This window comes from Misgurnus anguillicaudatus, chromosome 8 (assembly GCF_027580225.2).
Source record: "Misgurnus anguillicaudatus chromosome 8, ASM2758022v2, whole genome shotgun sequence".
In the NCBI taxonomy this organism is placed as follows: domain Eukaryota; kingdom Metazoa; phylum Chordata; class Actinopteri; order Cypriniformes; family Cobitidae; genus Misgurnus; species Misgurnus anguillicaudatus.
This window is the reverse complement of record NC_073344.2, coordinates 5,684,825-5,710,959: the sequence shown is the minus strand read 5'-3', so window position 1 is coordinate 5,710,959 and position 26,135 is coordinate 5,684,825. Positions and strand designations below refer to the sequence as shown.

General features: G+C 37.9%; 2 protein-coding genes across 2 annotated transcripts; one reads left to right on the top strand and one right to left on the bottom strand.

The window, feature by feature from the left end:
* Positions 1 to 4,150: 4,150 nt before the first annotated feature.
* On the bottom strand, positions 4,151 to 17,952 carry lurap1 (leucine rich adaptor protein 1). The gene is made up of 3 exons (XM_055213526.2): positions 17,814 to 17,952; positions 17,406 to 17,618; positions 4,151 to 9,020 (listed from the first exon to the last, which is right to left on the bottom strand). Exons 1-3 carry the CDS (start codon positions 17,823 to 17,825, stop codon positions 8,325 to 8,327), a joined length of 921 nt encoding a protein of 306 aa, XP_055069501.2. The 5' UTR covers positions 17,826 to 17,952; the 3' UTR covers positions 4,151 to 8,324.
* Positions 17,953 to 18,047: 95 nt separating this feature from the next.
* On the top strand, positions 18,048 to 25,823 carry ttc22 (tetratricopeptide repeat domain 22). The gene is made up of 8 exons (XM_055213521.2): positions 18,048 to 18,188; positions 22,160 to 22,726; positions 22,802 to 22,857; positions 23,298 to 23,413; positions 23,686 to 23,804; positions 24,015 to 24,176; positions 24,577 to 24,729; positions 24,810 to 25,823. The coding sequence occupies exons 2-8, from the start codon at positions 22,166 to 22,168 to the stop codon at positions 25,335 to 25,337; spliced, it is 1,695 nt and encodes a 564-aa protein (XP_055069496.2). The 5' UTR covers positions 18,048 to 18,188; positions 22,160 to 22,165; the 3' UTR covers positions 25,338 to 25,823.
* Positions 25,824 to 26,135: the final 312 nt, after the last annotated feature.

Sequence of the window (26,135 nt, the reverse complement as noted above, 5' to 3'; positions counted from 1 at the left end):
TCTTCTACATTATCAAACAGAGACAACAGCAATTTACATTACAAATATTTTAATAATAATAATTTTATTTTCAAATAATGAATTTAACATTATTTCAGAGTTAAATCACAAACATGTTCTATTAAAAAAACTATAATACGTGCTCACCATATACTGATTAGCTTCCTGCTTCCTTGCCTTGATCTAAGGCACAATTTACCCCAAAAATCCTGCAGAATTCCCCACAGTTTTCTTTTCAATTCTTTGGGAAAATGACACAATAGAAACGAAAAAATGTGTACACTCTGAGAAGGCCTCCTACTTTTAGTAATGCTCAAACAGTACAGTAGCATGAGATCAAGGGCACTACATGAAAACGGTGGCTTTTCTTTCATCTTCTTCTGAGTTACTCATTCCTCAAAAGGAAAAACATACTAGCATTCCCTAGATATTGTTCCCACAAAGGTCTCCAGAGCAGTCAAAAGCCTCTTTAAAGCATCTTAGCAGAGTCTTACAATTCGTGACTTGCACAGTAATCTAAGTAAAAACATTAGCCGGTGTGTGGGAAAATCAGACTGTTTTATAGGGTCATTGTAAGTAGTGAAGCATGACACAGCCTATAGATTTTCTTTACTTTTAAAGGTTAAGACGAAGTTGTTATGTAACTGACGCTGTGCATGTGGGTAGGGTGAGTGGGGGGTGTTATGCAATTTGTTTGTGCATACAACATTAATGTGTTCACAGCATCTCTATTATATCAAATTCAGAAATTGTTCTTTGATTTGACTGGGGTCCACTGGTCATTTGTTTTTATTAAAATAAGCAGAATAGTTGGATATATACTGTAGCATTTTATGACTGCTGCGTAAGAGTTTTTTTCCTGGTACTGGCTGGGCAACATACCAAATATATAGGCCCTTAAATTCTTCCAAGAGGGTGGTCTGACTTAAATAGCAGACAACAACTTGACAAGTAACTTTCCGAGGCTTTGGCATCAAGTTGGTTCATACCTGCCAACAAGTTTGCTGAAGTAATAGGAAATAAAACGCCATATACCCGTAGCGAAACCACATGCTTGCCACAATTTCATACAGTCAAAAGACAAAATCGTGCATGCAAACACTATGTACAGTGGCCTCGTGTCATAAAAATGTCAAAAAGAGCCAAGACCTGTTTTCTTTTGATAAGGCAGTCACCTAAAACTGATTTACAGCTGTAATTTATGGTATGCACACAGAAAAAACACAAACATGTTTTAAATGCAGAGGAGGTGCAGAGATGCTTGTTATAGAGTGTGGTCAGCAGTGCAGTCTGTGTTTAACTAACAAAGCACATTTAACACAAACAGTTAGCTGACATGTAAACTAAGCAAAAATCTCTCATTTGGAACCCATTAGCTAAATTAAAGGCGGAGTCCACGATGTTTGAAAAACGCGTTGGAAAAGGAGACGGGCCGACTACCAAAACACACTTATAGCCAATCAAATCAAATCAAATGCCGGGTTGCGTATGTGTGGGGCGGGTCTATCAACAGAAGGTCCAGATTCTATTGGGGTAGGGGCTTGTTTGTTTGGGTTATTTCAAATATCAACACTGGCTTTCAAACATTGTGGACTCCGCCTTTAAGAGCCTGCTTTGCTGTTCACCACCAAAACTATGGATGCGAATATGCGAAGGCTTTAAAATGAGCTGTCATTTGTTTTTGTTCCTAAGAGGAAATCTAAGGCAAAGCAAAAGAAAAAACAAATGCTACTGTCCAAATATTCCTATTTTTGAACTTTCGTCTCTATATATTTACTTTATATTACTTTAAATATCAAATATTTTAACAAAGCAATGTTAACCAAGTCATTTTAAGTGAATGGAAGACATTACTTTTACAAGATTTGTTGTATAGCTTTTATAACTCTCTCTCTATCTACAACACACTCTCAGAAAAAGGTACAAAAGTTGTTACTGGGATGGTACTTTTTAAGAAGGTCCTAATATGTACCATTTAGGCAGCGGCGGCCAGTGACTTATTTTTTCGAGGGCACACGATGCAAAGTTCGTCACAACACGTATAGCCCGTCATGTGGTTCGTAATTTCAAAATATGTGTTTGGCGCGTCGATTTACATGCATCACGTGTCTTGTCAAAATAAGTGCCTGCAGCAGACGCGTTTAAAGGGTTTATGATCAAAGAGACGCTCGCATTTGCTAGGTACTCGGTTAATCTCATGTGTAATCAGAATTACTGTTAAGGGAGTGTCTTTTGTGAACGTGAGCATCTCTTTTATCTTTTATCAACGGTTTTGATGCATATGCAGCTTATTTTGAAAAACACGTGATCCACATGGTTCACATGACGCAACAAACACATATTTTGAAAACATGAGCAACACACATGACACACATATTTTGAATTTGTGCCCCTCGGAAGAGCAGTCACGAGCCGCCACTGCATTTAGGTACAGAGACCTTTTAGGGATCCACCTGCCACTCTTATTTAAAAAATTGTGGAATTGTATGTAATTTTTCAGCTTTTCTTACAACAGCTGATTAAAAGTAAGTATACGGGTATTATAAGCTAAATGTTAATACAGATCAGTCAAATCACAAATAAAATGCATCTCAGATATATCTTTATTGTATAATTTTCTGTATCGTTATACTTTTAGTTAATAATGTCTTTTGCTATGTACACTCACCTTAAGGATTATTAGGAACACCTGTTCAATTTCTCATTAATGCAATTATATAATCAACCAATCACATGGCAGCGGCTTCAATGATTTAAGCAATTTTGAACGTGGCATGGTTGTTGGTGCCAGACGGGCCTGTCTGAGTATTTCACAATCTGCTCAGTTACTGGGATTTTCATGCACAGCTATTTCTAGGGTTTACAAAGAATAGTGTGAAAAGGGAAAAACATCCAGTATGTGGCAGTTCTGTGGGCGAAAATGCCTTGTTGATGCTAGAGGTCAGAGGAGAATGGGCCAACTGATTCAAGCTGATAGGAGAGCAACTTTGACTGACATAACCACTCGTTACAACCAAGGTTTGCAGCAAAGCATTTGTGAAACCACAACACGCACAACCTTGAGGCGGATGGGCTACAACAGCAGAAAACCCCACCGGGTACCACTCATCTCCACTACAAATAGGAAAAAGAGGCTACACAAGCTCACCAAAAAAAAAAAAAAGTTGCCTAGTCTGATGAGTCTCGATTTCTGTTGAGACATTCAGATGGTAGAGTAAACAGAATGAGAACATGGATCCATCATGCCTTGTACCACTGTGCAGGCTGGTAGTGGTGGTGTAATGGTGTGGGGGATGTTTTCTTGGCACACTTTAGGCCCCTTAGTGCCAATTGGGCATCGTTTAAATGCCACGGCCTACCTTTGCATTGTTTCTGACCATGTCCATCCCTTTATGACGACCAAGTACCCATCCTCAGATGGCTACTTCCAGCAGGATAATGTACCGTGTCACAAAGCTTGAATCATTTCAAATTGGTTTCTTGAACATGACAATGAGTTCACTGTACTAAAATGCCCCCCCCCCACAGTCACGATGTGGTGGAATGGGAGCTTCGTGCCCTCAATGTGCATCCCACAAATCTCCATCAACTGCAAGATGCTATCCTATCAATATAGGCCGACATTTCTAAAGAATGCTTTCAGCACCTTGTTGAGTCACGTAGAATTAAGGCAGTTCTGAAGGCGAAAGGGGGTCAAACACAGTATTAGTATGGTGTTCCTAATAATCCTTTAGGTGAGTGTATATGCAGATGAATAATGTGCGCAGTCCTTTCGTGCACAGAGTTGGATGGAAGTTTGCCTTGTGTCTATTCTTGCCCATGGCCTCCTGACTGCAATGTTTCCTTCTTATATTACATTTCTCTCCAACAAATGCAATTTTCATCTCCCCGTTTCTTCTCTTTTTGGATCATGCTCATACAATTTCACTCTCTTCACCCGTTCCCTCCCATAATCCATCTCTTTCTCACCTTTTACCACAGTGGCTTCTGAGATATGTCTCCATTTCCCCCGACTCTTAACCAAACAGCTGAGCAACAAACATGCACAAGTTGCACACTTATTCGGTAGTCATGGAAACCCTTTCCTAAAGGCACAGACATTATTCACTGAGAGTGGGTGTTTGTGAGAAGAGAACGGACTGTTCGGAGGTTTGTTATAATGCTGTTATTCTTTACAAAACAATAAATGCATATACACTGCACACATTACTAAATACAAACTGAATACAGAGGTTTCATGTGTTTAGAATTCAAAATTGTCATCATTTCGTCAGGTACCATGTTTTATTACACAACGCCCTATGTTATTTGACTGAATACTGATAGTGCTTCTGTTAATTAGACAAAAATATATTACAACAATCAATGCAGTTCTCTTGGCATACAAACATAGTAACACTGTGACAATTCAAACATTATGTATATAGAGAAAAGAGAGAAAGAAAGAGAGAGAGGGAGAGCTTAATTTAGCATCTCTGAGCAACTTTATATTAAAGTGCAATTTAGATCCTCCCATCTCTACATAGCAAGAAAATAATGTCACAAAAGCAAAGATCACAGCACAACCACTGACCTCCATGCATTTGTATAGTGTGAACATTAGGACTTCAAAGAAACTGTGCAGAGTATTTGACATCTTTCACAAAGCTCCAGTGGTCTGTGATCATCAGAGCCTTTGAATATTGGTACTTAAGCCTCAAAGTTTATGGAAGTCAGCTATCTACAGCAAACCCAGAGTTTACATATATATAAATATATTAAAATAAAAAAGTATAATCTAATTTGTACGATTACGGGGCGGTTTCCTGGACATGGATTAGCTTAAACCAGAACTAGGACTTAGTTTAATTATGAAATTTTAACAAACATGCCTTACTAAAAACATTACTTGTGTGCATTTTGATGCAGAATAAAGGGCACTCATGTATTTTATATAATTATGTCAATGCAAGTTGTTCTCAGTTTGGACAGCGCTTACATTTATTTTAGTCTAGGACTAGTCTAATCCCTGTCCGGGAAACCGGCCCTTTATGTCTAAGGCAACTAACTGTAAGAGTTGTTGATTTTGACTCTGCCTTTAACAGGGTGACATTGTAACAGATGGGAGCATACTTGGTATTCAGAATGGATTTGTTCTTTGACCTTTAGATGTTAACTCAAAGCATTCTGAGATGCCGTATTTAAAACTTTGGTAGTAAAACTGTATGATTTAAACATTCCCTCCTGTCAGAGTTTAAGCTGAAGGAAAATACTACGATTCATTTTTCCGTTACAGGCAAAAATGGTCAGCCGCAGCATAAAAAACTGATTCACTCTATAAAGTAACAAAATAAATCGCTGTGGTTTCAACCTCTTGGATTGTTTTTTTGAACTTTGGTCCATTTTAAGTAATATATTGTGGAAAGGATGGATGTTCTTTTCAAATGTGAGCATTTGTGCAATCTGTAGACAAATAAAGAGATTTAAGTGATAAAGGGGTGGATTCCCGGACAGAGATTAGCTTAAACCAGGACTAGGCCTTAGTTTAATTAGGAAATATACACTCTAAAAATGTCTGGGCCACTTCCGACCCACAATGGGCAAATACCGGACAGAACAGGTGCTGGGCCAAAAATTGACCCCATTCTGGGTTATTTCAACCCAACTGCTTATTATAGCCAATGGTTGCATAACAACAACCCAACATTGGGTCATTGTTGACCCAGCATGGGGTAATTTTTAACCCAGCATGTGTTCCGTCCAATATTTACCCATTATGGGTCAAAAATAACCCAGACATTTTTAGAGTGTAACTATTTTTTACAAACATGCCTTACTAAAAACATTACTTGTGTGCATTTTGAGGCAAAACAAAGGGCACTCATGTATTTTAAGAAATGTCAGTGCAAGCAGTTTGGACAGCTCTTAAATTTATTTTAGTCTAGGACTAGTCTAATCCCTGTCTGGGAAACCGCCCCTCAATGTTGCAATATCCACCTTTTCTCGAACCCGGAAGTAAGTGATGTGACATATTTCCTTTCCAGTGAGAGACTTCCGGTTCAAAAGCCAGCCGGTAGAAAACAGTAAAGTGGGAGCACGCATAAAACATGATTTAAACAGTTAATATTTACTACACCTGCCATGTATGAACCAGTGTGAGGATGAAATTAAGAAGTGGCTTGATATATGAATATTCAATCATTTCGTGTTGTTGATAGGAGGTGACGGGTCTTCAATGTGAGACTTACCAGTATCTTTACAATTGGAAAGTCAGTCGAGTGTTTGTACATGGAATTTACCAAGACTTCGTGTTTTTAACTTTTCAGGGGTTGGTTTAATATGTCACAACTGTCACTATGGTGTGAGGTTTTTTTAAACGGCAATTTTTAATGGACTTGTTTATGGCGACACGTCAAGTTTTACGCGGTCTGACACAGTCGGCAGTATCTTTCTCATTCAACATATTGTAAGTTATTTGAACAAACCATAATAAACATATTAAACTATATGTATTGAGTATTGTTTTCATTTTATGACACTGTGGAGCTTATGAAATTATTTGCTTACTTTTTAAAGTATTTGCTTTTTCATTTAAAAACATAACAAAAGTACGTTCAAACACATTACGAACTATTATAAACATAAACTAAGCAGATTATGTCGTATTCTGTACTGTAATGGCATCTTTGTAATAATATATAGTAGCAGAATCTATGAAAGGTTTCACTGGATGGATTTGTAAATACAGATCATGAGTGCATGTGCGCCACACACACATTCAGTTCTTGTGCATGGATTATGGTTAAAACAAATGTTTTGTAAAGATTTACTGCGTTTGTATTAGCTATTATGGCAACCCCTAACTGCACAAATTGTGGATTTCATAATAAACATTAAACAGCCAGTTAAAATGGCACACTTGTGTTTTTTGCAATAGACTACCATTAGCTTTAGTGGCTCACCGGAAGTCATAAACAGGAAAGCTCAAAGATGGCGGCACCCACATTTACGTCAAGAAACAGGTGGATATCTCTAGATTTTTGATAACTTGAAGGTTTTTGAGGACTGATTACTATCGACGACAGATGTATGATTTTAAATCAGGCTTAAAGAGAAAAATATCTAAAATGCCTACAATAAAAAATGAATCGACTCAGATGTTTAACTCTAGAGGAGCTGGAAAATTAGTGTCCCTTTAAAGGAATAGTCTACTCATTTTCAATATTAAAATATGTCATCACCCCAACCAAGAATTGTTGATACATCCCTCCACCACCTGCGCGCGCGCACGCAAGCGCCGGAGCGCGCCGCAACGCCTCGACAGCACCTAGCCTAGCCCCATTCATTCAACGGCACCATCCAGAGACAAAGCCAGAAGTGACCAAACACATCAACGTTCCTCCCATCCAAGACGAGCAGCCACACGAGCAAGTTTGGTGGCACAAAACAAAACGTAGCGCCCCTCCAAGCGGATTCAAAAGAGGAGCTACATTCCCCGGCGCAACAGCACCTTTGGGAGCACTTCGACTCGGCACAGTAACACCCTCCTTCTCCCATTATGAGAGGGAGAAGGGGAGCGGACTTTTCAGGCGAGTCGAAGTACTCCCAAAAGTGCCACCACGCCACAAAATATAGTTCCTCTTTTAAATCCGCTTAGAAAAGCGCTACGTTTTATTTTGTACCACCAAACTTGCTCGTACAACCACTCGCCCTAAACAGGAAAAACGTTGATGTGTCTGGTCACCCCCAACTTCATCTCCAAATGGCACCATTGAATGAACGGGGCCAAGCCAAATGCCATCGAAGCGTCGCAGCGCGCTCCAGCGCCCACGCGCACGCACACAGATGATAGAGGGATGCATCAACAATTCCCAGCCAAGGCAACGACATACTTCAATATTGAAAATGAGTAGACCATTCCTTTAAAGGCACCATAGACCCTGACTAAGAACCTTTAGGTAACCTTTAAGTAACCGTTTAAGAGTTATACAGTATTCCATAAACTACTGATTTGGAAAAAATGATGTGATTCATTAATAAATACTTAAAATTTAGCTGATAGACTTCAGAAAAGATTATGACTTCCAAAAAGAAATGAAAATTTTTAAACATGCGCGCATAAACATCTACACAACTCTGACTGATGATAATTAAATCTAGATTGTTCAATCTTGACCACACATTCCTATAATGTGATGAGTTCAGGCGTCTTTCTATTACTCTTACTGACCTCTTCACCTCTGTGATTTACAGGAACCAAAATTAAAGTCTACGAAACAAAAGCTCAGTGTTGAACCGAGAATCAGGTCAAGCCAATAGCTTTGGCTTGAAAATAATGTACATTATCACAAAAATGTCACATCATCCTGGGAGTGCACCCAACGCCAGTGTGCGTCATATTCCAGTTGAACTTTGCCGTTCATTTTGCAGGTCTCCAGCTCAACTTTGCCATTCTTGTAAGGTTTCACTTTAGGGCTTAGATTCTTCCCCAGTTTCTCAGCCAGACAGGCCCTGGGTGAGTCTGAGCCAACCATTTGCTTCAGCGCTTTCTTAGACTGTGCATTATTAGAATCATGATTGACAGGAGGGTGTGGTCGCCCAGTCTCAGACACCGCCTTCCAAACCTGAGCTTCGTCTTTAGGAGCATTGGAACTGACTTGTGGAGATCTGGTTCCGGATCCAGTGGTGCCGTTCATTCCTCCTCCGCTACCTCTGGGGACCTCCGTCCCAATAGGGGCAGAACAGAGTATTGAATCAGTCCCGCTGGAGGGGCAGTACTCATCTAGATCGTCTGCTAATGTGTCCAGATAGCTGCCGATGGAAATGTTGTCTAACTTGTCATGGGGGTCTTGCAGGCTGCTCAAGCTTCCCCTCCAAGATGTATCAGGACCTTCCCCCAAGCTGTACTGGCTGCTGGTCAGGCTACTGCAGCGGCTGGTGAGGGCACCACGCTCCTCCAGAAGCCATTTGACCGCCTCAATGCCCTCGTGTAATGCTATTAACTGGTTCAAGATCTTGACGTCTGCTGCGCGTAGACAAGCCTGTACACAAAAGAGAAGACACCTTTTCTTAAAATGTAAGAAGTAAAATTGGGTCATAGTTACAGTAGCTTTATATAAAAACACTATTTGTCAATTTAGTTCAATTTGTATCTATATATTTGTAGTTTAGTTTCCGTGTAAATTTATATAACTGCCCAAAGTAATACATTAACTGAAATATTTAGATATGTTACTATTGAGACCCTAAGGTGACATTAGCGTAAAAAAATCTAAAGTTTAGTTTCATGTGCTCATGTGAAACTTTCATGTGCTCACGCAAAACCTTCATTGCAGAATTTTTTTTTAAAGTTTAAAAAACTATCGTGGTGCGCACATGAAAGCGAAAGTTTCACGTGCGTGTGCGATACATTCACATGCGCACGCGAAACTTTATTTAATTTTTGTTCCATGTCCCCTTACGGGCTCCATAATGTTTCACATGATTTGTCAAAAACTTTAACTTTAGTTAGTCATATAGAGGTTCTTCAGTTTTAACTTTAGTTTTTCTAATCAAATTTATATTTACAATTAAAATGTTTTTAATTTGTTTTCATAACCAATATTAACACTAAGTGAGAAAATGCAATAGGCCAAGAAAACAGAAGATTAATCCTCTTAAAGTGCTCAGATAAGTGCTGATAGTTGTACAGAGATCTGGGGTTTGTAAGCATGATTGCTGTCTGGTGCTGACTGAAGCCGGAGGTCCATTACAGTAAATGCTGTTAAGATTTATAGATCTTCCTGACTACATCCATTTCTCTTGCAAGGCACTCATCCGCTCTTCCTAAAGTCAGAGCAAATGGGCTAAGTAGTTTTCATCTGACACATCTAAACATAATGTCTAATGTCAGAAATGTTCTGAATAGCAATATATAGTCTAAAACCGACTTTTTTACATTTTCCCTGTTGATTATTTGGAAAAATCTGCCGATCCTGTAAAACGTATTATTTAAACATAAATAATATGTGGTAATCAGAGCTGAAAACAATTGTGGGCCTGCCTATTACTTATCAACAAAAGAAAGAATAAACTTCTTAAAGTGGATCCCAAATCACATAGTTAATATGCACTATTCTAAGCCATTCTGTTGTATAAATGATATAAGTAGTGTGTTTACACTGAAAATTCCAACAAGACGCTGATGCACAATGTAGTGTTTAACGCTGGAGACATCATGCACTCAAATGTTGCAGTTTTGCTTACGAGGCAGAAGAGGGGATGGGCTACCAGATTTGTGAACCAAATCGTCTCTGCAAAGATGATTATGCTCCAGTCTGATGGTGACTGTGGTCATACTGGGCAAGTACAAATAGATTTTCATTGATGTGTTAAGTAGTTATGGTAATGGTAGAGTACGTACATAGTGCATAATTTAAGTGCATAATGTATAGTATGTCGTCTGGAACACAAGTATAGACTTTGCACATCACTATGAACATCGCTATGTGGGTTTGTAGTGGGGTCAGAAGGCTCTCGGATCAAAAATATCATAATTTGTGTTCCAAAGGTCTAACGGGTGTGGAACAACATGACGGCGAGTAATTAATGACTTAATAATGAATTTCATTATTGGTTAACCCTTTAAAGGAATATTTCACTTTCATTAAAAAAATCTGATAATTTACTCACCCCCATGTCAACTAAGATGTTTTTGTCTTTGTTTAGTCGAACAGAAATTAAGTTTTTTGAGGAAAACATTCCAGGATTTTTCTCTACAATATAGTGGACTTTAGTGGACCTTAACAGTTCACAGCTTTAATATTGCAGTTTCAATGCAGCTTCAAAGGGCTCTAAACGATTCCAACTGGGGCATAAGGGTTTTATCTAGCGAAACGATCGCTACTTTCACAAAAAAGTACTTTTAAACCACATCATTTCGTCTTGCACTAGGCATATTACCGCTCCAGTGTTTACAAGTATGGAGAAAGAGGAGTGTTTTGATGTTGTTGTATGTAGAATGATAATAATTTATGTCTTTGTGTCCGTTTATTGTTTAAAATGGTCCTCAAGTGTGCGTTTCACATATGTAACGCGTCACTTTTTGACGTGATCACGTAATACGTAAGGTTGTGCAGGCACGTCACACGGCTAGTGCAAGATAGGGTTATGCCGATAGACGATAGTATCGTGCACGCGGCATGGACGCTTTGAGCTTGTAATAAGCGCGGCTCTGACATTTGCTAGTACTAGAGACGTTGTTAGTGCGCAGAGGGTTAAAACCAGTGAGTGTGTTGTTCTCGCTCCCTGGCACGCAGGAAATTTTAGAGAGCATGGGCTTTTCCGAGCTCGGATTAATGGCATCAGTATTAAGAAGGTTGCGGTCATGACAGTGTTGCCCTTGCTTCTTTTTTGTCCATCAAACAAGTGACCTGTCATAAATGAGTAAAGAATGAACAAATAAATAAATAAGTAAACTACTGCCCTGCTCTCCATACTATCGTGTATTGGTGATCTAATATGCTGACAATAGGACGATCTCAAAATGGGGCATATCACTAGTGCAAGATGTTTTTTATGAAAGTGGAGTATTCCTTTAATTTTATCCATTTATCAAAATGCTTCAAAAACAGAAATTCCAATAAATCTGTAATGAAATAAATGTTAGTCATAATGGTAATATAAGCATACTTATTTTTATGGAAGAAGGGATCTTATGCATGCACAACCACATATAATTTATACTCATTAAAGTCTGCCAGGTTCCTCCGTGGCGTTGTTTGGTGAAATCAATGGAAAGTTAAAATGGATGCTATTGATCCTTCAGTTGGACCTGAAGCAATAGGTTTTCCTCACTATATCCTTCTTTGGAATGGATTTTTATTTTATCAGGTACATCCATCAAAATTTAAAGAAATTCCATTAGAACTACATTAGGATGCATAATTAGGCAACTTTTTAGATTTTCAAATGCTTAGGGGTTAAAATTATACATATAGTCCTGAACTCTTCCAGCTCATTGAACAGTTCTCAAGCCTGTATATATAACAGTGCTCATCAAACATGCTGTACTTCCTTTGAAAGCTCCCACTAAACCTGATCTACCCTGTCTGCACCAAATGAGTTACTTGTTCAAGTTGCCTTTTAAAGAAATAGAAACAAAAAAGACCCAAATCAAATCCTAAAGTGGCTCTGTGGTGCATGCTGTGATTATAATCCACTAATACAATACAGTGTATGACAAAAAGTTAGTAAATCTCAGATGATAGCAGGTGGTTCAACGGATTTATGCAGACAAACAATAAACTCAGCCCTAATGAGATTTAAAAATACATTTACATTTATAGACACTGCCATATATGGATATTAAACTCTTATCCTATATGTGCAGGCCTGCTGTGTAATTTAAAGGCTATTGAGGACTGCTGACGTCAACCACACTAATTACAGTAGAAAAAAAAGAGTAGAACATTGGAAAAAGAGAGCGTGGGAGACATAAAAGGGTTGGGGAGCAGAGCCAAATTTAAAAGGGAAAATGCATTATATAAAACTACAACTACAAATTTGTACAGTACAAATAGTATATATATATACCAATGCCTATCCAATAACAACCTGGAGCACTACGTTATATCAATTCAGAATTGATCAGATGTTTAATTGAAACAACTCTGTAAAGGCTATCGATTTCCAGAACTGCATATTTTTTTAAAAAGTCGGGTTTGGCTCAGTAGTGTCACATTTACAGTATGTTTGCAAAAATAGCTAGACTTTAAAATTCAATGCTTGTGATAAGACAAGAAAGGAAGTGACAGAATAGAAAAACATTCAGTGCATGGTTGTGACAGCAATGCTTAAAAAGGATCAATTGAACTTCTAAGAGAGTTTTCAAGTACAAACATCCTGAAAGATGCAGTAAAACAAACTGTGGCTTTTTAAGTCGGTTCTTTGACAACTACATTGAACATTATGGCCCCAGTTTTATGGCAAAAACCTCATTACAAAGAGCATTATAAGTATAACCCTATGCAATATAGTGTTGCTGCAGTCACCTTTGTTAAACCGTCTTTATGATCTGAAGCTTCCCTCCTTCCAGTCTGGAAAGCCACAGTGTGACCCACAGACTCTCCTGAGGGAAAACATTCCACAGTGTCTGAGACTCACGCTGCCCAAACCTCTTAATTCTCACGGATAGCAGATTTCCATTTCCCCAACTCCTTAAAACCATACATCTAATCACTGAAGCTCTGCAAAACTCATTTTCCATGCTTTGGTGTCCTGCTCTGTTGAATATCACCCCACAGTAGCTGTGGCCTGTGTGTGTGTGTTGCGTGTGTACTGTTAATGAAAATTCAACGAATGACCACTTTGTCATAATACTTAGTAGCATAGTTACAGTATATCATCATTTTATAAGAGTGTCTATTTACACTGAGTACACTAACTCTGCGCACCAATGTCTGGTTGGAGCAATAGGTTTAAAAAAGATGCGCTGAACTCAGTGTAGGCAATAGAAGGGAAGGTCTTGTGGAACTGGATTTTGACACGATGTCACTGGCTAGAATCCGCCTTTTGCCGACCTCGCTATTCTCACTTTTTTATCACATCGAAAAGGTTTTGAAAAGTGGAAAAGTGGAGTGTTTATTAAGAATTAATAATAAGTATTTATTGGTAGGTTAATAAATATATATAATCATTTACATTACGTTATTATTGCACCCTGTTCCTCTGCAAAAATAACTGAGGTGAAGAGTTCTGCCAATATAAATAGCATTTAATTTACTATTTACATTTTTTTGCTAATTTTTTAATCAGTGTATATTGACTTTTATTAATTAAATAAAACTTATCGCCTACTATAAATAGCATATCGCTAAGACAATGCTGGTATTGTCACTTTTTTAGAGTAAATAGAAAATATATTTTTACTTGTAAATAGCATCTATTACAAAGAAAATATGCGGTTTTCACTTATTGTCAATGGCATCTATCGCTATTTGCACTCAGTGTAAATAGTAGCTAATGCTATTTGCACTTAGTGTAAATAGCCGCTGCCTAATTTATATGGTAGTCATTTAACTTTAATGCAATGGCATGTCTCTGAGTTTAGAAAAAGAACTTCAGAGATAGGGAGTCTTTCAAGCCTTAAGTCAAGTATGTGAAGAATGTTGACTTTTTGCCATTGTTGCCATTTTTGGCCATGCCATTTTTAAACACGGTACAGTAAAACCGCTGCAGTTAGTTTGGCAATAAGATTAATGCTAAAACTGACCAACTTCTTATTATGTCAAACAAATTCAAGTACAGTATTAAAGGTGAAGTATGAAAGTATGAAAGGTGAAATATACAGAGAGATACTGTATATGTGTGACCCAGTCTGTGAAAAACCAGCTAGTCAAGTCATTTTTCGTCATTTACTGTTATTTCACATAATGTAAAGAATTTTCTGTGAAATTATAACCTTGATATCTTTAAAGGAGACATTTCACAAAGATTTTGTAAGATGTAAAATAAATCTTTGGTGTCCCCAGAGTACGTATGTGAAGTTTTAGCTCAAAATACCCCATAGATAATTTTGTTAAAATTGCCACTTTGTATGTGTGTCCTTTTAAATGCAAATGAGCTGATTTCTGCACTAAATGGCAGTGCGTGGTTATTATTATATATTATTATATTATTATAATAAGATCCCCTTCTGACATCACAAGAAGAGCCAGATTTTTAATGACCTATTTTTTTGCATGCTTGCAGAGAATGGATTACCAAAACTATACTGGGATGTTATTTTTCGCATTTTCTAGGTTGATACAAGCACTGGAGACCCAATTATAGCATGTTCATGATATGTCCCCTTTAATATTGAGTGAGTATGGTCATGTCAAAGATTAAAATTAAAATTAAAGTGAAATCATTGATTGTAATCAAACTTTGATGCTCCAAATCTCATAATGAGACTTTAGGCTGGATTTCATAAACAAGATCACACATTATAGGTAGGCCATTCAGATAGGTAGGCCTAAAACTGGCCTCTCAGAATATCACTTTGCTTGAGCATCACAACCAACACAGCATCACTGCTCAGTCATGATGGATTTCTGTTTGTCTTACCAACAATGGCAGATGAAGAAAGTGTTTGAGAAGCTTCTTTAAAATCTGTAATTATTTTGTTAATAAATAAAATTTTGAAATTCACACACAGCATTTTTCTTGCTGGGTCAATACAAGTTCTTCGTCTAAAACACACCAATATTGGATTAAAGGGACACTCCACTTTAAAAAAAAATAGGCCCTTTTCAGCCACCCTAGAGTGAAACATTTGATTTTTACCGTTTTGAAATCCATTCAACCTATGATATTATGCAGCGGCCAAAAATAGCGCCTTTGGTTACTTTCAATAGCAGGGGACTATTTTCGGGCACTGCGTAATATCATTGCGCCTGCTGCAGCCATGGTACGACAGCAAAGTCCTTGATTATTATGCTAGAATGAGAGTATAGTTCCTAGCCATATCGACCTAGAAAATCGCAACTTTTAATTTTCTGTCGATGTAACTCCAGAAGAGTCAAGTCTTAAATAGGAAAAATATCTAAACTCTTTGGTTATTTTTGAGCGCAATGCTAACGGTCCAATCAGATTCAATGGATTATGCTAAGCTATGCTAAAAGTGGTACCGCCAGACCCGAAAATCAGCTGAATGGATTCCAAAGCGATAAAAATCAAAGCCTAACTTTAGGGGAGCTGGAAAATGAGCATATTTAAAAAAACCTGGAGTGTCTCTTTAGCAGGATCTCTTATACAGTATGTCAACCTATCATCTATCTCTCCTTAAATCTAACCTTCATATGCCCCTCTCTCTCTTTCCCCTCTTATTGAGACTGGAGAGTCATCTCCCTTTCCTCCATCTGTCAGTACAACATCCCCTGTGTTTCCCATCTGTGTGTCAAGCAGGGAGAGAGAGAGAGAGAGCTGCATTCACAGTCGGCCAAGATGCTGAAAGTCATTGAGGAGACCTCCCTCTCGCTCTTTCTTCATGCAGTTCACAGGTGGCATAAATAACAAGCTGTTTGTTGGACTTCCTAAACATGACTTTCAGAGTTTTGTAATGGTACATATAAACTTGACTACACTTTATCACATTTATTATATTGTGGCCCATTAATAAATTGCGTGTGTGTATGTGACAATGTGTGACACACTGTGAAATAAAGTGCTATGAGAGTTGGGTTGCTGCTGTACATAATGACTAATAGAAAGGGCATCAGAACCAAAGTAAACACAGAATTATGTCTTAACACCAAATGTACACTAGATTGCAAGTGACGCAAGATGCAGACTATTGGATTTGTAAAAAAGTCTGTTTTGTCATGTACTACTCACTTCCAGTAAAAATTCTGTATAAGCCAAACCTGTTCTTGCTGTTGTTCTGCATAAAAATCCAAACTTAGGCTTGTCTATACTAATTTGTGCAAACCACTGACATGTTAGTGATCATCACAATGACAAATTAATAATGCTGCCTTGCACAAATCGGTAATGGTGGCAGTAGCATACTTCATGATAGCTTTAATGCCTTTGTAGTACTTAGTTAAGAGCACCATAGCAACAACATCAGGGTCCATTTCCTTAATAGCTCCACATTCCACTGGGAAACAAGCTTATTTCCCTAACTACTGTACAACAATACTCTATACAGCTATAAGGGCGCATTTGCCCCAAGAGCTGAAAGTTAGTTTGCGTTACAATATGAATACATACAACTTATAAAAAAGCATCAACAAAAGATATGCGGTTGCAAGAAATATGGCTGTTGGTTAACAAAACTATAATTGCCGGTATGACAACCTTTAATGTGCAATTTACTTTTTGGCAGCAGTGAGAGAAATTCTTTTGTGTCTGGTTGATTTGGTTTGTGGAATGTGGGTTGGGACCCTTCAAAATAAGAAAACAACAACGAGTTTCTGCTTGGGAGTTTTGTTATGAAAAGATGCAAACATTGTGTGTGGGAACTTTTCTATAGATATGTGACAAACGATATCAACAAATAGCCAGGAGCTAAACAGGACCTACAAGTAAAAATCATATAAGTGCTTTTTGAAGGATAGAATAAAATCACTTAAGAAAAATACATTTAGTGGTTATTTTCTCTTAATGACAAAGAGAAACTACATTTGGGTGATAAAATGTATATTAACACTTAAACACACATGCACATCCATGCTGGTATAAATGGGGCACATAACCCGCAGGGCATGTCTATACCAGCTAGCATATGGGTCAGCTGTGTGTGGAGTCTATAATGTACAACAAAGTCAACAAACTTAAGTTATCACACCATCCACCAATTTCATGCACGTTTACATTTTAATATGCAAAGTGCAAAGACAGGGGGTTAGATTTATCACAACTCTATTTGACATGAGATTTACCAATTTAGAAAAGGATCTTACCATCTCCAATTTCAGTATTCTGATCTTCTCATCCAGGCCCTTCTTCTCTGTTTCATTATTCTCAGTCTGATGATGACAGATGATTTTGTGGTCCTCTCTCATCCACTTCAGGAGTCCCTCTGGTGTCTTTCTCCCAACTTTTACCTCTAGATCCTTCAAATCTGGGACTGATTCACAGGTATTGCTTTCCTCCATAACTACACTTAGAATGTCCTTAAAAGGGAAGGAAAAATAAATACTGACTACTGCAGATGATATCTCGATGAATAAGTTTGGATTTAGCGAGTATTTCGTCTATGTGCACTACGCTTTGATTGCATTTATAAACAGGCATTCATTATTAGTGCTGAAATCCGCGCGTGCAAACAACTGCGTAATCTGAATGGCCCCATATATTAAGTCACGTACCTTGTTAATCATACGAATGTTTTCTTTCTGACGCGCAGGCTGTGTTATCTCCTTTAGTTTGAAAAACAGACCACCTGAGCATGATGCGTCGTTTATAATTTAATCTACGCGCAGTTTAAACTCCGCAGCTGTGCTACTGATGTCATGACTGCATTCACGCGAATAACAGATGTGACGCTGGAGATGAATTCAGATCTTGAGCTCAGCTCAAACTGACGCCTCTGTCCTGATGTGGTTTATTCATACTGCTGCTGCTGCTAAACTGAATACCACCTGCATGACAGCGAATGATGAAAACACACACAGTTCACTGCCGTAAACACTCGAGTAGACACGACCGTCTGAACTGCAAGATTTACTAGTAGACTGACTGAGGTACAACTATAGGCTACATACATTAAGACTTCCTCGTATCTTTCTTAATTCTACACATTGCATTATAAATATTCACTACTAATAACCATGTTATTACGTATAAAGTACGTTTTCAGTAAATTATTCACTATTACTACCCACATAAAACATAGGCTATATTAGCACATATATAGTAACTTCACTATAACATTTATTATAGTAAACTAAAATTCCAAGATACTAGTGTTTTCTAACCTTTCTAAAGTAATTGTATAGTAGCCTATATTATAAATACTAAAGTAGGCTACATATAATACGTAGTACATATAGCATTTAGTACATATTCATTTAAAAAAAATCCAATAAAAAGTCTGATCTTATTTTTTATTGAATTGCTCTGCTGTTACATGAAGGTACACAAGTTGTCACTGGGGTGGTACCTTTTCAAAAAGTACACTTTTGTACCTAAGGTGCATACTGGTACCTAAAAGCTACATATGTACCTAAATGGTATATATTAGGACCTTTTAAAAAGGTCTACTTTTGTACCTTTTTTTTCTGAGAGTGTATTTACTACAGTGCAGATTGGATACTGTTAAATATTGGATACAGTACCAAGTATCATGCACGGATTTGAAAAGCTGTGTCCATTATTGGCCAGCTAATATGTATGTTGTGATTGGCCTGAATACTTCTGACGTAAGCCAGAAATATGACACTCATTACCATGTTTGAAAGATTCGCTCATAATGCAATGCTGACAGGAGTTTACTTACAGGCTGTGAGTCCGAAGCAGGAGGAATTGTGATAATGTCGGTCTTTACTACATCACCAATCCCAGAAAGTAAACTGTCACGGACAATCCGTGTGTTTGTTGTAGCCCTAGAAAATAGATTTACGTTGCAGACGATAACTCACATCATCGTTTACTTTAGGGTATGTAGCATATTTTTTTATATATCGTTAACATGTACTAATACACACATACAGACCAAAGAAAATATTAAATCTTAAATCGGACAATAGGTGCTCTTTAATATTTTTTCACCAGAATCGAATCAGTAATATGCTTCCTAACCATAAGTCTAAAGAGGAATTGTGAGTAATAATTTTCCATTAAATTGAAAAACCTCATAAGCTGTACAACATATTACAACGCTCTGATATTCATGATCTGTTCCTGTCGTATGTTGTCACATTTATAAATAAAACACAGTCCATATAATTCCACGTGTTACACTAGTGTTCTCTAGGCCAAAACCACACAAGGATGACATCATTAAACATATGCTGGCTGTACAGAAAGGATCTCCCCCTGTTAAAGTCATTATGGACAAACAGTAGTGAGAGAAGAACAACCTCACACAACACACACATATTTCTAGTCTGAGGTCATTAGAAAAATGTCTCTGTTCGTTGATAAGTGCTTAAAATGGGAATCATGATAAGATTGAAATATATTTGCAGGGACATTATACAGTCTATACATTTATATAGAAACGTAAATCTCTTTTCTTGTACTTGAACAAACACACGGATTGTAGGCAGCAGTTTACTTCCTGGGATTGGTGATGTAGACAAGACCGACATTATCATAATTCCTCCCGCTTCGGACTCAACCTGTAAGTTGTCTCCTGTTAACATAGCATTGTGCGTGAATTTTTCAAACATGGTAAGGAGCGTCACATTTCCGGCTGACGTCAGAGGTATTCATATCAATCACAACGTACAGATTAGCTGGCCAATCAGGGACACAGAGCTTTTCAAATTCGTGCTTTTCAGGAAAAGAGTGAAATCTGGAGCTACAAAAATGTACGGTATGTGGAAAATAATGTGTTTTTAACCATAAACCACGCAAACACATTGTAAAAATAATGTTGTGTTTTAGCAATGAAATAGGTGCTCTTTAAGGTTTTCTCCACTCCCTCTTGTTTTATGTGACAACCTTTACAAAAGCAGAGGTGTGAAATTTTAAGTACGTTATATGCTTAACTTTAATATAGCAATAATTACATGATAATAAGTTCAGTAATGCAAAGATCAGCAGCTGGCTGCAAGGGAGTTTTTGTGAGCCCGTGTGTGTAATAGCCTATTGATAAATGTTCCTCTATCATCGTCAAAGATGATAGAAACATATTTTGTAAATTTCACCACATCAGATATTGGATGATCCCTGCCTAATATCTTAAAATAGTCCTGATAATAATAAAACTTTGCAAACACCCTTCACCTCTCAGTGGAACAAATCTCTCTGTGCCATCTAGACTCTAAAAAATGTTGGCATGTTGGGTAACAACAACCCAGCATAGGGTTATTTATAACACAACAGTTGGGTTTGCTCATACTGTGTTTGACCAAATTATGGGTTAAAAGTTAAAACAACCAAGCATTGTTTAGAGTGTAAATATGTGTACAATTTATAAAGAAACGTAGAGCCATTTCAGGTTCTTTATTTAGGCAAATGTGACCCTGGACCACAAAACCAAACCAAAAGCCAAATATACATTGTGGGTCAAAATGATAAATTTTTCAATTATGCCAAAAATCATTATATAAAGATCATGTTCCATGAAGATATTTTGTAAATTTTCTACCGTAAAAATATCAAAACCTTATTTTTGTCAGTGGATGCAGTTGCTAATGACTTCATATTGATAACACTTTAAGCGATTTTCTCAATATTTTGATTCTTTGCACCCTCAGATTCAAATAATAATTTCGGCCAAATATTATCCTATCCTAACAAACCATACATCAATGTAAAATTTATTTATTAGCTTTCGGGTGATGTATAAATTTCACAAAAAAAAAAAACCCTTATGACTGGTTTTCTGATTCAGGGTCACAAATACATAACCTAAACATGTCTTACAGTCGTTTGTGCAATAATGTAGACTCAATACTTGAAGATCTCTGCTACCTGGACAGAGCACAAAACAAGAATTTACAAAAAATTACAAAGAAAACTCCCAATAGACAGGAGCAGGTAAATTCTCCTTGGATGATGTTGAAGTTAGGTGAAAGAGTATTTGAATTTCAGTGATTTGAATCAATTTGTCTTGTGGAGAACTGTAATAAAGTGACTTCAGCTATCAGATGGAGTAAATATCACGACAATAAAGCAAGGATTCTCTTTTTATATCGTGAGATAGCAACCTCCCCCTTCTTCTTGCTATCTAATTGTCTATCAAAGCGTCATAAAGATATTTTGTCTAAGATAGAATCCCACCATTCCTACACATCACTGTTTGCCTCTTCTCAATATTTGGGGAAAGGTTTCATTCTAGTGGACAAAGTGAAAATTGCACATATAAAATAAAAATGTTGACCCTGGTGAAATTTTGTCAAACTAAACAAAATTGAATGTTAAAAAGACCAAGTTTTTTTTATCGCATACCACACACCATATTTTATATTATTCAGTATGCAACACCCAAAAGATGTTTGTCTGATGTCTAATTATGACTTGTCAAAGATAAAACAATACGTGTTTAGGACCCCTTTGACAATCATTTTCTCAAAGTGCATTTGTTAAAATCATTATTTAATTGTATTAGTATTATAAGATTATTAGTATGTGTTTACCAATTTCCCACTTGAACACATAATCACAAAGCTTTGGCATAACAACATACATTTTACATTTAAAATTACGTTATTTTTTGAGAAGATCATGTTTTTGTTTCATTCAGCTCTTACCTAAACAGCAAACCCTACATGACATTAAGGTGGGTCAGTTAAAATAAGCAAGTCTCATTCTTCACACTTCCTTAGGCAAACGCCCTTATTTCCTATTTATTTTAAATAGCTAAATCCAAAACCACAATGTTTACAATGGGTGGGAAAACCTGTTACAGGAAGCAAGAAGGCACACGCTCTATGACTTTCCTTACCTGCTTATCTTCTCTTCTATAAACCTGTATTTCCTGTCTTACCTATAAGATCCTAAAGAGCCTCTATCTTAGTCAAGAACTGTCAGTACGTGTGTGCAGGTGAACATGGAGGACAGCACAGAAGATGACATTGAGTCTCTAATTGAGGGAATGGCCTACATCCCTGGGCACTTTCATTTGGATCTACATCTGAACGGTGAGCCCAACGGACCAGCTACCCTTCGGCACCGAGACACCCAGCTCAAGAGCGAGAGCCTCAGGGCTGAGCTCGAAGCTGAGACAGGGCGACTCCAGTATGCTGTGCGCAATATGCTGGGCCTGCTGGCTTTTCATATAAATGAACTGGAGGTAGCCGAGGAGACCTTTCGTAGCATCTGCCAGGAGGATCCTGAAAATCTCAACGCCTGGGCCAACCTCGGTTTCATTTATGAAAGTTTGGGTCGGGAGCTGGAGGAAGGCGAATGTGTGGACCGTGTGGCTGCTCTTATGGGCCCAGAGATGGGGGAGACCCAGATGGACTGCAGGCTTCGGGCAGCACGGTGCTTGGCTGAGCAGGCGTACGCCCATCCTCATGACGTGGAGCTGGATGGAGACGAAGTTTTACGAGAGAGGCTGACAACTGCGTTGATGTTATACAATCGTGCACTTGATTACGGAGGGGAATTGGTAAGAATATAGCAGCCTATTCCTATTTACAGGAAGAAGTCGGTACTGTGGTTTATATTTTGTTTTTATCCGCAGACACCGATAGAAGAAAAAAGAAGTTGGAATTTCAAAATGGCAACAATTTACATAAGGTACATTGCAAAACTTTTGGAATGTAATGTGTTTAATATACTGGTTGCAGTTTATTTTACAGTACGTACAGTACAATATAAGTACCTGTCATTAATCCTAACTTGCTGTAAGTACTAAATACTTATATTGTACAGTAGTGTTTCTTGTTAGTTACTGTATACCTACACTATAAGTATTTATCTGGTATGACCCAGTACTTGCCTAAAGTTACATAATTACTACCAAGTATGCACCACTGGCAAGTACAGTGATGATACCCTTAATAACCATGTAGATACGCAAATGTAAGTACCACACATTTGTCTGTAAGTACAACATATTTACAATATATGTGCAAGGTAAGTACACGTACTGTAAAATAAAGTGCTACCAATATACTTTTAACACTTCATCGAGCTTTTAAATTCATAAGGGCCCTAAACCTTAGCTTGTGTTTTAGGTTAGATGCTATTGTAAGGGATTCAAACGACATTGAATCCACAAGACTGACCTATTTCAACAAGGCCCTCAAGCTTCTCACAGAGACTTTAAAGTCTGACAACACACATCTAAAGGGTGAGTTTTATTCATTAGACATATTTATGGGGTTTAGTAAAGCAGTTTGTTATTGTATGAAGATAGTACTGTGTGTTTCTAGATTACATTATAAAGAGTGAAGCAGACCAGCCGTTCCAGTTTCATGTCGTCACTTGGCAACTTCTTTAATTCATATATGCCTTCTTGCCTCTATAGCAAACATTTATGCATTTATTTCATGTACTTCAGATGCCATGCAATTATTAAGACAATACAATTTGCTCCATATCCACTTATTTATCCTTCTCTAGCCCTGGGATGGTGCTATATAGGTCTGATGCTGGAGCGAATGGAGGAGTTTTCCACCGTGCCAATGTCAGTTCACGACTGTGGTTTATCCGGATCGGACCCTCTGACCTGTTACGGATCGGTACTGTATGTCAGACCAGACATATATTTTAAATGTCTTTGGTCAAGCCAAACAAACACCTTTGTATCCACATGTCACATTGACTGTAACAATTTGTTGTTTGTGGACATCAGTGCATAGTCAAATGTTTGATATGAATACACTGAGCTCATACACTGATATGACACACAACAAAACTACTGTGTGACTTTCTACTGGTCATTTCAACAGGCCATTAATCTCGCTGGAGATGATGCATTCGTACTCAACAGGCTAGCCAACGTGTTTTTTCTGTCTGGTAAACTGGAGATGGCCACGGGTATCTGTAACATGGCTTTGAATGTCCTGCCCGATGCTGAACTCAACTGGCAGGCCTATTGCACTCGTGCCAAGGTAAATAAATTACTTGCATGCCACTTAACCAAGTCATTATGCCTGTATATAAAAATACATATTTTGTTCACATCTTGAACCCGCAACAACGGCATGGATACTTAAATCATTCCTAATCAATTAGTTGAGCATTGTCAAAAAAGGAAATCACGGAAATAAATGTCTACTGTCTACTTAACACACCTTAAATGCCTCTGTATAAAACCTGACAACGGTTACAAAAAGACAAAGCATTGCTTCTTAGCACCTCACCCATGTGATTCACGTCAGACTATATGATTACAACATAGACGTTTTAAAGGTCTGCGAATGTTTAAATTCCATTTGTACTTTCGAATAGTTTTGATGTACACCCAATGATCTACTTTTCACTACTGAAAGTTATGAACTTCCTCTCCAGCTTGGTGTTACAATTTATGCAAAGGATTTGGAGAAAGCTAAATGTGGTCAAGGTGGTATCCCCGACCGTCAGATTTTAAAAGAAGCTCGCGCTGACCTTGAACGTGTTTTGGCTGTCCGACCCTGTTTGAGGACTCATTTGGAGATGGGTCAGGTATGCAACCTCCACGTCAAAGATTTCATGTAGTTTACAGTCACTCTGTAGTTGATAAACAATCACTTTCCTACGATCAGGTCTTCTACTACATGGGTGTGGACGCCCTGCAGGAGAGCCTATTGGTGGACGAGATGGCAATAAATCACGCCCTGATCAGTTTATCAAAAGCATTGCAGTGTCCTTTGGGCTCGACGATCTCAAAACTACAACTCCTACGTGGTCGCTGCCTGTTGGTGAAAGGGGAGGAAAAGAATGCGATCGACTGTTTCAGGCAAGCGCTTGAACTGGAATCACCTAGCGTCCGAGACACGGAGGTCCTGCGCTGTCTGCTACAGGCAATTCTTGTGAGCTTCACCCAGAGTGGGACGGACACAGGTGATGCGATTTCCCAGTTAGAGGAATGTTTAAAGAAGGCAGAAAAGCGATATGGGTCCAGGATAGTTCAGACGGAGTTAAAGGCCCTGTGCCGAGCACACACGGATGAGGTGACCGAGTTGTCGAAGGACCTTGTGAGGAAGGGGAGGCTGGAAGTGGTTAAAAGGTTGCTGCAGAGCATACAGCCACAAGAGAAGAAATTAATATTGGGCAGGTCCATATCAATATGAAAAGACGACTACAGGATACTGAAAAATTACTATAACATGGCCACTGTTATAGGAGTGTAGACAATATTACTGTGATGGGCAATTGTGTGATCTGAAGTTGTGCATGTGCATATTTTATCAGACGATTTTGAAGCTACTCATTTCAAAATAGAAATATCCTTTGTTCATGCTATTTGTTATGGACAAACATTACAGAGAAAATTTTATTTTTTAAATATGAACACTTATATGCATGCAATTATGCTATATTACTGTTGCATCATAGCTAAAACATTGCAAAGATTTTTTTAGCTATGGCATTTTTCCTCCAGCACATGCCACAAAGCTTGAAGAACCAGTAAAACAGGATGTAATTGTTTTATGCTGGAGATGTAGTAATCATTGAAATTCAAAAAATGTTATCCCATGCTAACAAACATGTCTTACTAAAACATCACTTGTGTGCATTTTGAGGCAAAACAAAGGGCACAGATGTATTTTAAGATATGTCAGTGTACGTTGTTTTCAGTTTGGACAGCTCTTACATTTATTTTAATCTAGGAATAGTGTAATCCCTGTCCGGGAAACTGCCATTAAATGTTCAAACTTATTCTCCAACCCATACGACGGCTTGTCCATTTCACCAAATACGACCAATAGATGCATTTACTAAGTTAGCGCCTCTACCGGCAGCAAGTGAAACTTAATATATTAGGGTATAAAATGATATTTTGGGGTCATCATATCAAAATTATACATGTACTGGGATAAGATTTTCAAACCGCCAGGATTAATTGTATTTTATTACACATTACACTA